General features: G+C 37.9%; 3 protein-coding genes across 3 annotated transcripts; 1 reads left to right on the forward strand and 2 right to left on the reverse strand.

Annotated features, from left to right (window-relative positions):
- Nucleotides 1–1,033, reverse strand: LOC132190583 (uncharacterized). Its single transcript, XM_059605618.1, has one exon. It carries the CDS (start codon nt 975–977, stop codon nt 63–65), a length of 915 nt encoding a protein of 304 aa, XP_059461601.1. The 5' UTR covers nt 978–1,033; the 3' UTR covers nt 1–62.
- Nucleotides 1,034–5,144: 4,111 nt separating this feature from the next.
- LOC132190666 (uncharacterized) lies at nt 5,145–5,579 on the forward strand. Its single transcript, XM_059605704.1, has one exon. It carries the CDS (start codon nt 5,158–5,160, stop codon nt 5,440–5,442), a length of 285 nt encoding a protein of 94 aa, XP_059461687.1. The 5' UTR covers nt 5,145–5,157; the 3' UTR covers nt 5,443–5,579.
- Nucleotides 5,580–7,706: 2,127 nt separating this feature from the next.
- On the reverse strand, nt 7,707–10,321 carry LOC132189199 (uncharacterized). Its single transcript, XM_059603803.1, has 3 exons — nt 9,361–10,321; nt 8,421–8,803; nt 7,707–8,283 (listed from the first exon to the last, which is right to left on the reverse strand). The coding sequence occupies exons 1-3, from the start codon at nt 9,931–9,933 to the stop codon at nt 7,893–7,895; spliced, it is 1,347 nt and encodes a 448-aa protein (XP_059459786.1). The 5' UTR covers nt 9,934–10,321; the 3' UTR covers nt 7,707–7,892.
- Nucleotides 10,322–13,350: the final 3,029 nt, after the last annotated feature.

Raw genomic sequence — 13,350 nt, forward strand, 5'->3', positions numbered from 1 at the left:
GCTCGTAGGAATCAGAAAAAGAAAAGAAAAATATATTACATCTTCCTACTCTTTACTGCATGTTATAGTGTGAGAGTGTTGAGTAGTGAAACCCTTGCGTTGATCAAACTCCTAAACACTCTCTCACTGCCATTTTCAATACCACCAATGCAGCCCTCCAAATCCTGCATTTTCTTCAAACCCATCCTCACCTCCTCATCGGCTTGCTTTCTCAAACCCCACAAGCTCTCCACCGCAACCTGTTGAAATTCTTGAATACCCTCCTCCACCCTCACTTTCTTTGCCTTCTTGGACAACCGTATCCCCGTCCACGAAGATTTCCTCGGCGAAAACGACGCCGCAATTCCGTTGAAAAGCGCAATTGAAACCAACACACTCACTTCAATGACATCTCCAATAACGCCCACCAACTCGGCGTCTCCGACGACCGGAATATGCCCCGGTGACGGTCCTGTAACCCCCCCGACGCATCGTACGGCGGACACGAGTTTTCCCATTTCCTTAGCCATTTGCTTCCGAGATTTCACGTACAAAACAACCCTCGACTCGTCTCTCTTTCTCACAGCCACCTGCGCCGCCGAATTCTCCTCTTTCAAAGCCAAAACCAATGTTTGGAAGATCCCATATACGTCAACTAGACGAAGAAAATCCTCTAGGAGCTTCTCGACCCACTGGGGCTGACAACGTTGTCGTAGCGTTTCTTGGGTCTGAGGGAGTTGAAGAATGTCGTCGAGGTAGTCATTGACGTTTTTGAGACGGCTCAAGCCGTCGCAGAGCCAAGCCGAAGTTCGGGTGTCGGGATTGGAAGCCCAGGATTGGAGCTCGCTGATCCCATCCTTGAGGTGGGAGATCAAGGGGTGAGATCTGCATGGAAGACTGATGGACCTGATGTGGTGAGAGATGGGTGGCTTGGTCGTCGATGTACGGTTGAGATTTTTGTTGGGGAATGAAAGGGAGCGTCTAAAAACGCCAACCATTGTAGTTTCTGATGCACTCAAAAATATCTTTTCTGCAAGTTTTGTGTATGTTTTTGTGCGTGGTGAAGAGGAAGAGATTGGAGAGGGTATATATGGAAGGGTGGACAAGTACAACTAAGTCGCACGAGGAGCTGAGACTGGATCCGCGAATAAATCCAGGCTGTTTGGGCGAACAAGTGGGAGATCAGGGACTCTACTATTTCGAGAGGGGACACCACGTGGGTTTGACACGCTGGCTTTCTTAGACTGTGGGGTCAACTTCTTACATCTCCTTGGGGCCTGGGCTGTCCAAGTGGCAAAAGGCACAGCCAGCTAGCATGGACCTAACTCTCCATTTCATTTGAAATGAAGAGAATCATTTAGGCAAAAAGGTAAGACTTAATTATCATTCTTTTTAAAAGATGAGTGTAATCTTGTTTCAATTTTTACACATTTTTTTCAAATTTTCAACAAGAACAAGCTCATGTTAAGGAGGTCTGGTAATTTAGAGCGTTAGGATTTAGTGTTATAAAGTTCGGGTGAAAACAGGTCAACCTTGTTAGGAAGATTAATAAATAGTTTACATTTGTGTTAATCCGCATAAGTAATTGCGGTTATGAATATTGATTATCAAGTTAATTTTGTCATAAATTTAGTTGTGAATGTGTATAATAGTTGATACTTGTAAGATATGAAATTGTGTTAATCTACTCTGAACAACCATTTGTGTCAACTCAATTAGTCATTTATATTAAACATGTTGTATTCATATCAATAGAACACGATCTATTTATTAAACAAGTTATGTGAGTCATGTTGTGTCAAGATTAAGAGGTTGGACACAATTAAATAAATAAATTGTGTTCGTGTTAACCCATATATTCATTTACCTATTACTCAACATGACATAAATCCGAGACATAAATTGTTCTTCTAAAACGAAAGAATCATATAATTCATCACTTACACAAAAGCAAACACCCCTTGGAGGAAATTTCTTTGTTAATTAAGCTTTTTACCATTTTTTTTTTTTTTTAATCTTTAATCTATTAAAGATCTATTGGGTCTAGGTGCAACAGAACGGGAGGTAAGATTCCAACCGACACTCATTATCTTTCTACCAAAAAAAAAAGTCTACAAAAAGAAGACTATTAATGAGTTGGGCCAGTAACGGTTTTCAAATCACTTCTCTATTTTTCAAACCAAAACTTTACTTTTCTCAATAATTTAAAATACAAAATATTTTTTCAATTGTGTATCTCACTGAAGAACAATTTCAGTGCAATCGGCCGGATAAGATGATAATTCATTTTGTCGAAGGTCGGTCTCCAAATGGTTCAAAAATAAAACGAAATGATGAGGGGTTGGGTACATGAATTATGACAATAATCAATTATCTTTTTCTACCAAACCAATAATATATATAGGACATGGCCCATGGGGGTTTTGAGCTGTCGCTATGACACAGCCGGTGCTCTATGTAACAGCACAGTACTGGTGTTCTGACCCTTGTTTTGATTGCTACCCTGCTGTCTGTCGGTTTTCTGTTAACGCGTCTCGGCTCGTGGTCGTGGGTCGTTAACAATTTGAAACTTGAAGAAGATTACAATGGAGTTCAATAATAGCTTTGTTGCAAAGAAATTTGCAAAGAAAGCAGACGAAAGTTTCCCCTTTTATCTAATGTCAGCCTCATTTTATAACCGATTTTGCGGTAACAGTCTGTCACATGTTACATTTTCATTAGAGACTTTCTTGTCACAGACTCGCAAATGTTCTTTACATTTCCTGACTTTTATATGTAACAGAAAATCATGGATACAGTTAGTGACATGTAAAAGAGGGGATCCAATATGGTACCATGCAGTTATTTTCGAGTCGATTAGTTGATGGACCGGGTATCGGATTAAAAAATTATATATATATTTTTACTTTCACGCGAGCACGCTCATTAGCGAGATAAAACTCCATTTACTCTCATTTTAATATATTATTGAAACTAATTAAATTAACATTTGAGTTGGTGGATATGAGAATGCTATTTATGATTTATCCTTCTCACAACCCCAATAAGAATTCTTAAACGTGGTAGCTAGCTCTGACCTTTCAAGCTGACTAACTTCCACGCTGTATTATTTCTGATTCCTCAAGGTTTCTTATTTAGTTAATTGACTAAGCTCCCCTGGTTTTGGAATTCAAGAAAATTGCTAGGGTTCTAACAGACAGGACAGATAAGGTTGGAAGAAGTTGTTCTCTTTGAGATAAGAATGTGAAATTGGGAGTCACGAGATTCTCTGTCCCTTAATTTGGCCTAACTTCAAACGGTGGTAGCATGCATGGAACCCTGAAAAGTTTTCAAGGGATATACACGTTTTTAGTTTTATTTCTGTGGAGGAAGAAATCATAATTATCATATGGCATTGACTCAGCCCACGTGCAGATGATTAGATGGTATCTTCACCTTTCTTTTCTACAAAACTGTTATGTGAAGAATAATTTGGGTAGATTAATTATTAATTAGAGGATTATGCCTCCTTCAAATTCACATTTTTATTAATATAGACTAATTACAAACTGATGATGAGATCAATAATATTCAAGCTTACGATAATTTTTTTTTTTTTTAGTAAAATGGGTAGGCCAGGGAGATCAACTGTGGCTATCATACTTGGGCGTAACCATAGTAGTACCTACCCACTGGGAGCCGCTCAAGAGGAGCCTAGACGGTAGAAACCGTAGGCGTTCTTTTAAGACTGAGCCATAGCCTGACCTAGTCCCGCCAGGACATCTATGAGAATCTAAGGTGGCTAATACTAATCAGTCATATGTGGGGATTCAACTTATGATAAATTTAATCTTAAAATAATGCTAATAAAATTAATCTAAATTAATATCTATTTTTTATTTAATATAATTTTACTTGATGCCACTTCTAACTTATCTCAACATTACTCTATCAATAACACTGTAATTTTATCCTGAACTTGCTTGAAATTAGATAGTTTGAGAAATGACACATCCTAATCCCTACAAGTTTATTTTACTAAAATTTGACTTGACCCGAATTATTTTTATACTATATCATTCTGTGACCAATAAAATGGCCTTGCCATTTACCCAAAAAAAAAAAGGAGAGATTAGATTTTGTCTGTGGAATTTTTGATAGGAATGGGCTACCAAATCGTTCTGCATGAATTACAAATATATCAGCCCGCCCCAAACCAACGCTTACAGGTACAGCCTACAAGGAACCAAAGCTGGGCTGACATGAAGCCCACGAAAGAGGCTTTGGGTTGTTCCAGGTCGACATTCGAATGAAACCTTTGGCTGAGGTTTTGGTTTTGATGTATATATATATATATATTCGGTGTGACGTTATTTTAAAATTTTAATACACCATTGTATAACTGGAATTAATTTATAATTTTATTTTTAAATATAAGTATAAGAAGTTTGTTTGACCCCTCCCTCTCATTTTTCTTCTTTATTTGAATTAGGAGGGGTCATTTCATTTTTGAATCTAAATAGAACGTGTAGGTTCAAGAGATGAGAGAATTAAGGATACCCACCAAAAATATTAATCTAGCCGTGCTTTATTAGCTGCAAACTTAGGTATTTCACATAAGTAACGCTAATACTATATCTCATTTTATCTCAATTCTATTTGGGTTGGTGCGGCAGTACTCATTAACTTTTAATTTTTTTATTTAAAAAAAAAAAAGAAAAAGAAAAAACAAGTGTGGATGTGGTGCCATCTGTCCAGTGATATTAGCATGATTCATTCTGATTTATTTTTTAAATTATTGTTCTCTTCTCTCAAAATAAAAATATTAACAAACAACTTAAATAAAAAACACTTGAAAAAAAAAAAAATTACTTTTATATAAATCAAAACATTCCTTCAACCAAAAATAGAAGAAATACTACATAAAATATGGTAACGAACTGTATAATTTTGATAAGAATAGAGCAGCCGAGAATTCAGTAAAAACTTGATTATTGGCTACGAATTACCACCAAAACTTTTCCTTGGTACTCGCTTTAAAAGGCACAAAACCTGGGGTGCCTGCTTGAACCACACGTGGCAATCAGTCGAGTTGACACACAAACTAACGAATACTACGTGTCGTTCAGCTGAGCGTTGAAGTAGCAGCACAAATACCCAGCTAGCAAGATTGCACTCAAGTCGCACCGAAGGAAAACGATGGAGAAGGTGAGAGATAATGGAAAGGATGGCGCTGAAAAGCAGACACAGGCGCCCAACATCACACCGATGAAGCCTGTGACCCACGATGCCTACGGTGGAGGGATGTACGGCACCGAGCCCGGGCAACAGAAGAACCCCACTAAGCCGCCTGCGAGTGAAGCCCAGAGTGCTGATGGGCCTGCTGATGGGCCTGCTGAGGCCACCGCCAAGCCCAAGCACACCCCTCCGCCTTCAACCGGTGATCGAGATATCGATATCACCGGCCAATCTTACATTCAATAACTATTAATTAATCACTGTTTCCTTTTTCATATATATTCCATGTGTTCTAGACTTCTAGTTGGTGTTACTCTATACTTTTTTCTGTGTAGTCTCCAATGCTTTTTTAATTTAAGAGTGTATATTTTTTAATTTCGTAATATTACTTGTTATCAATTAATTTTTGTTAAAATATTAAGTAAATAGGCTTGTTTGGGAAGGCAATTCTTCCCAATTCTTCTCAACTTTTTTTCTCTAGGCACTAACACTCAACTCAAGTAAGAAAGATTTTTTCAATCAGGAAAAAAAATGGCTCAATAGTAAATCAAACAACCTGATCTGGTCAAGTATAGTAGCCCATTCAACCCAACAGCTTCTCAAGCTCTATTACATGTGTTTTTTTTTTACTTTTTAGTTGTAGTTGTATAGTCTATTTACATGAGTTTATTCTTTAGATTTCAAGTGCACGAGCAAGGTGGATTAATGTATAGTCTATTACATGAGTTTATTCTTTAGATTTCACGTGGTCTCATTGGCGGTTTCAGGCTTCATTTGTCCTTACTTCAGCTGATGTGGTCCAAACTTTGGACAAAAGTTTAGTGGGTGCTTATTTATTTTTAGTGGAGTATGTGTTTCAAGTATACGGGAGAATTACATGTATTTTGACTATTTGGGTGAGAGGTCCATTTGGATGTGAGTATTGCTGATTTATCTTTAATTATTATTTTTTTCTTTTTTAATCTTGAATTTTATGGTTTGAGTAATATTAAAGCGAAATCATAGCCACCCACATGCAAGCAAACCCATCGAAAGGGAAAAGTATAAGTGATGCAGGTGGAGAATCAAGCACCTTTAATTGTTGTTTAAGTCTAATGATGTGTGAAAGTTTAGAAAGTAATGCTAACTTCTGAAATCCCATAAATGCATGGTGGTGACACCATTTATTGCGGTTGGCTTGGTCTACTTTTAAGATTCGTTGGCCTTCACTCTCATTTATCACTTGATTTTGATTGCGTTTGTCACCAGGCAAGGACTAGCATTAAGGAGTTAATCCTCTCTCTTATGGGAGTCACGGATATGAGAGCTCAATCTTGTCGGGTGTGTTATAAGGTAACTACAGTCTACAAAGAACTGCTCATTACAACAAATAATTGGACCACTTTAATGATATATATAATAAGCGGAGGAAAATATTTCTTAGCCACTACTTGTGTTACAACAACTTCATTTGCCACACACTTAGGTGAGACAGTCTGCATTGACAGTAGGTCTGCATTGACAGTAGGACGGTGGAAGAAAATATTTGTTGACTTTATAAAAATGAACCAACCACAATTTTATTTATGAGAGAAAAGTGAAGAAAGTTGTTTGCTAATCACTTTGAAAATAGGTTGACATTTTTTTTTTTGCTAGAAGAAATAAAAATAAGGAGATGTTTGCCAAAAATCTAAAAATCTAAAAATCTCATTCTTGCCAATACTCATATTTTCAAACGGTCACTTGTTTTTCTCAGTGGTCATATTTACCAAAAATCAAATTTCAATGTCCGTCCATTAATATCATTGGTCAAATATCAATATTAATTTTCATTTATTGAGTGTATTTTGTCAAGCAATTATCTACTCAAAATATACTATAGACAATGCCTATCTACAGGACCTGTTATATAAAAATTCTAAAGCAATCAAAGGGTAACTACGGCAGTTTCTTATTACACCAACAGCTTCTTTTTTTCTGAGATCTTCGGACTGTCATCTATCATTTGCCCACTTCTTGCTTCTAGAACCAGCCCTATATGAATTCTTCCCACTCTAGAAAGGCTCTCCCCACTTTTATGGAGTGGTCCCTTGCTCTTCAAAATCTACCCTTAATTGTGGGGAAGGCTTTTCACCGTCAATATTTATTTCACCTCTTTCACTTGATCGCCTTGAAGAGAGAGAGAGAGAGAGAGAGAGAGAGAGATCAAATATTGTTAAACAATATATACAAAAATTTAATAGTTAAGAGGTTCCAGATCCACGCGGTTGGCCAACCGTGATCCGGGATGATGAAATCAATGATCCACCTATCCTCTTTAATCCAAAATATTTTACAACTTGACCGATCAAGCACATGACTGATGACTAGTTGAGTTGTCTCTATCGTCACCGATTACGACAATGATGCCACCACTCCACTTATCCAGAAGCCCCTCCTCGATCAGGACTGATGCGATGAGTTGTTCAGCTGTTTACACAAAAAGTTGAAAAAGAATAGACATGAATTGTATTCTATATATTTAACTTAAGTCAGCATTCCACTTCTCAGCAAGAATGGCTACCGGCTACGTGAAGCGGAAGAAGAAACTAATATTAAAAATTCAATAAAATTTCATAAAGTATTTATTTATATATATGTGTGTTTACATAAATTCCGACACATCCAAAAATACCCTCCTAGCTCCTCTCTTTTTACAATATAACCGTCCAAACAACTCAAGCCAACCCCCCAAGCCTACAAATCTCCTCCGGCTGCGGAGACTCCCATTTCCCGGTCATCCTCCTCTTCATTTCATTGAAATCTTCTACACACTGCTCAAGTGACAGATCCCTAACTCGCTTTCTCGCCCTGGCGAAATTCTTCCCAGCGATTCTGTCAAAGATTCTCTCCCACCCACTCTCCCACTCCCCGTGAGCATCACATAGCCGAAGCGTCCCGTTCCCCCAATCCGTCCAGCTCCACCATCGGTTCAGGGACGACATCACGCTCGCCACGCAAGAACCTTCACACACCGGCGTACAAGGCCTGCACTTGGCCCCGCTCAGTGGGCCCGGGCTCGAAAGCGCGGCCACTGGAACACCAAAATTGTTCGGCGGGAAAGAGTACCTATGGCGACATTAATTAAAGTAGAATAAATATAAATGATGGTTTATTATATATTATAGACTCGATGGAGCATTAATTTTTTTTTATTATATTAACATTTACTTATCCTCTGACTAGGGATAATGGTTCAACGGTACCTGCGGTCCGTGACGACACAGAAAGGGAGGCGCTTGGTGAGGTAGGGGACGCCCCGGGTGGTGAGTTGGGCTCTGAACGAGGTCTCCGAGTTGAGTTGCTGGAACCCGGCCGAGTCGAGCTCGGGGATGAGGGAGAGCCGCGAGAGAGCCACTGTGGAGGTGTTGAGGTCGCCGACGCCGAGCCGGTCGTTAAGCCCGCCGTAGGTGGATCCGGGCGGAACCAGGTACTTGCCTGGTACGAAGTTTCTCGGGTGGAGCGGAGCGTTCCAGTACCCGTCCACTCGGGTCCGTACTATCCAGTCGTACGTGAAGTTCTTTTGCTCTTGGTGCGCTTTGATCATGGTCAGGCATCCCTCGACGAGGTTGAAGTATTGCAAGAGTCCCTGCAGAAGAAAGCCCTTTTGATGAAAATACAGCAAACGAAGGAGGGGTGTTTTCGGAACTTTGGAAATAGGAAAGTACGCGTGGAGGAAATCAACCGTCACTACACACGTAGGTCAATCAACTAGTTTTTATTTGAATTAAGCGTGCTGTGATTATGCTTTGCGTTCTAGAATTTTTTGTTAGTATTTTTATTTTTTTAAAAAAAATCTTTCCAAACAAAGTCCAATAATTAAGTCTCACCCAATTCAATTTTATTTTATTTAAACAAGGGCGACTAAAAAAATAGGGTAGAAAGAGAATATAAATTTTAAAATTATTGATTGTAAACCGACATTAATTAACAATTTTCTTATAAACATTCTTTGTATAAAAAACAAATTAAAATAGCAACACACAACTATACCCTAATACCCGGGACGTTCTCGACGGATTAAGAAACAATTAATCTTAATTTGTTCTGATTTGTCAAATCAGATACCTAAACTTAAAAAATAAATTGAGAAAGAGACTAACTATTAAAAAAAAAAAAAAAAAAAAGATGAGGGAGATGAAGAACCTGGATGCCGTTGGGCGAGTTCGCCGCCGTGAGAACGCGGAGCTGCGACTCGGTGTACGGTAAGGGTTTGGGCTCGAAGATTCGAACGGAGGCGAGCCTGGGCGCGCTCTTCAGGAGGGAGAATTTGAACGAGTTCTGATCGAGCGGGCTGTGCAAGAAAAGATCGGAATTCGGATACTCCTTGAGAATCTTATCAACTATCGAGGGTCCGGAGAGCTCGAACCGCCGGGCCCCGCCGACCAGACACACCGCCATTCTGGACCGGTTCAACTCATCCTTCCTCTTCCTCCACCGATTCACCGCCGAATCGCTCGGATTCTTCACCGCCCGACTCGGAGTCGCCGGCGGCGAGGCGGAGGTGTTGAACGTCGTGTTCCCCGGTAGCTGGAATGTATGGCTGAGAATGAAAGATCGGAGAGGGGCAAAAGAGGACAAAGGATTCCTAGGGTTGGCGGAGAGCGAAACGAACAAGAAGAGAAAGAGCGGAGGGATTATGAGGAGTAGAAGCCGCCAATCAAGATCCGATACCCTTCGCGAAAATTGCATGGTGATTTTTAAACCGTTCTTTAGCATCTCTTCCACCTTTTCCTGGACTTGGCTTCTCCCATTAGAGAAAGAAATTCAAATAACACGCGTCAAAGAAAAATCTCAAAGACCTGTGAATACGAGTTGGTTCGAGGCAGATGGCCCGGGATTTTGGCGTGAAGAGATTCAGTTGTGGGGAGATATTGGGGCTTGATCAGGGGTGCTTTTGGGAATTAGAAGGTCAATGCTTTTTCAATAAAGTCGGCAACCCACAGAAGCGAGTTTTTAGACTCCTGGTGCTTTACAACTACCCTTGCTGTTTTTGTAAGTTCAGGTTGAGCCGGCCGAAGCAAGCGGCCCAGCTTAATGTAACGTCGTAGTGTACATGAAACTATTAACAAATAACAACTATCTTTTATCGTGAACCGTTGATGTATAACTTAATCACTGGACAAAAATCATGTGAGGTGGTAGGAATTCAAGCGACCTTCTTCCTCTCTTTGTTTTATTCACAGCCAGTCAAATTTAACGGTCTCCTTATTGTCAAAATGATATACGCACATCCAATAACACTTTTTTAGCCACTTTTATTTTTATTGATATTCTAGTAAGGCCAAGTTAGAGTATGGTTTATTTGAACTTGAAAAGACACTTTCAGTTTTCACCATTTAAGTCTCTCACGTACGGCTTCCAGTGAATAAGTGCTACTATGGTTACGCCCAGGTAAAATAACCACAATTAGTCTCCCCGACCTACCATTTTGCTCATAAAAAATAAATAAATAAAAACACTTAAAAAAAAAAAAAAAAACTCTAAGATTAATGTATGAGAATTTTTTATATGACTTACAAATCCAACTCAAATTCAAAATAAAAAATTAGTGGGTTATAATTTTGTATAATGAACAAACTTAACCAATATGTTGATTTTAAGTTGAGGTGAAGTTAAGAGTTTAGTAATTGCTTTATGAGTGCAATTAACGTGACTTTTTATTTTTATTTTTCTTTTCCTTTATAGTCTTTATTTGTATTTATGTTTTACCGTAATTGGAGCCATAATTAATAAGCACTTACTAACTTTTTGTCATAATATTATTTTTTAGGGAAATCTTAAGTGTTCTCTCATAAAATATTCAGTTAGTTATAGTAGTATTTTTATTCCAACAAAAAGTAAAAAGACAAACATAAAAATCTTAAAATCAAGTCCTATTTTTCAATAAAGGACTAGGTGTCCTTCTAGTCCTATGTAGATATTATTTTCTAAAAATCGATGAGAAAAATAATGGCCAATTTTATTTTATTTTTTTTAGAAAATAATATTAGCTAGGATAAGGAGAACACCTAGCATTTTCCTATTTTTTCACATAATTACGACCTTAATTAAAGAGCATCATTGACTAAATTTGTCACAGGCTCTATTTTTTTGGTTATTTATAAAAAGAAACCTAATTATACTATAGTTATTTGGGGTCTTAGGCGATTGCCTAATTTGTCTATAGGTTTGCCTTTCTTGCGGAAGAAGAGTATATAATTAGTCGGATTGTCTTTAGCTGGCTGACTTGGATTAACTAATTTAATAAACTTGTCAATTATGTGCCAACTCGCCTAATTTTTGAGTGGCTCGCATAATTCATATAAATTAATAATAATAATAATAATTATTATTATTATTATTTTACAATTAAAAAACAAAACCCTAAAAGGCTATAATTCATATAAAACTCAAAAGTTCGTTAGGTTCATATATAGGGCATAATAGGTTGTGTTTGGGTCAACCCAACACGGCCTCTTTATCAAACGGGTCATGTGTGTCATATTGTATCACCCACTAATTTAAATGGTTTATGTAAGGGTTGAAGGATTTGACTTATTTAACTAAATGTATTGTATTCAAGTGGACTCATATCAGGTTAACCCATGAGTAAATCAGACAGGCCAACACGAGTTTGAGCATTATTTGAGGTTAAATTGAATATTATGAGTTGATTTACAAGTATTTTTCAAAGAGTCAACTTGATTTTATCAAATTATGGCATCCTATATGATAACAAACTTTTTTTCTTTTTTAATTGGCATCCTATTGTTAGACATACGACGGATCCTCCAGTCAAGAGAGTTGCTCTCGCAATTAATTAAGTAGGCGCGCACATGGGACCAAATGATGTGGACATGTTATGAGCGTTGGGATCGTTTAAAATTATAAATAGTGCTGGCCTGCTGGGTCGTCATTGTATTCTATCAAAGAACACCATTTCATAGAATGTTGATCATTCAATTAATTCCTATTTTATTCTCTTAATTTTGAGAAGAAAAAAAAATTGTAATTATTTTTTTTCTAAAGCTATCAAGTAGTCTTAGTAAAAAATTCGATTACTAATAAACAAATGTTAATAATAGAAAAAAATAAAAAGGTAAAGTAGCCTAAGTGGGTTGAATTTTATTGCTAGTACTAGTACCATATGTGTATTTAGTCATATATAGTAATAATAATGGCATGTTTGGAATTGTGTTAGAGAGCACGTAATTCTAAACGAGCTTTAATCCATGGATTCCTAGCAGATTGGACGTTCCAAGTGATAAAATAATTTTGGTATAGAATTTTCAATGCGATTGAGATATTTTGTACGTACGTAGTTGGCCTTTTATCCGGATCTTCTTGTACGCATGAAAGGGCAAGCTGTCGTGCAGCTTCCAATTGTTTGCTCCACGCTATCTCCTCCTCCTCCGACGAACAGGATTGCAGGATATACACAGTCTCTTTCTTCTTTTCCGGCCATTCTTACCAACCCACTGAGCGCGAATTGAATGGCGGCCTAGCCTTCAATCAATCCGTAGAGGAAGATTCGTGGAAAGTAAGCAGAGCGTTCATCGTCCTTGCTATTTGTTGGCCTTTATTAGACTTTTCAGAAGATGGTTGTGAGTGTCAATGGCCATTCATGGAGTATACGTACGCACATAAAGGATTTTCTTTATTTTTTTCCCACTTGTTTTTTAGGGAAAGTACGAATAATACCATTGAACTTTGATGTATGTGTCAAGTTTGTCTATATACTTTTAATTTGAATAATTTAGTCTCTGTACATTGAATTTGTAGCACATACCCTTTTCATTTACACAACAAGCGTACACCAATTACACGTTCCAGCTAAAAGTTAGAACTCCAAACTCAACCAAACACCCAAAAGGCCGGCCAAATGACTACATAAATTACAGAGCAAACATCAAAATCTATCCAAAAAACCAGAACATCCCACCAAGGCAAATTAAAACACCCCCACTACAATCCGAACAAAAGAAAACCAGCAGCCAAACCAACATGCATGCCAGCACCCCACAATCAAACAAAAACATCTAGAGTCAGACCCCAAAGAATCTGACAAAGAGTAGCATTTTTCAAGTTTCAGCTTGAACTTACCTTTGCCTTTAATTCTACACCTTTTTTTTGTTTTTTGTTTTCCTTTTTTTC

This window comes from Corylus avellana, chromosome ca8, assembly GCF_901000735.1.
Source record: "Corylus avellana chromosome ca8, CavTom2PMs-1.0".
NCBI lineage: Eukaryota > Viridiplantae > Streptophyta > Magnoliopsida > Fagales > Betulaceae > Corylus > Corylus avellana.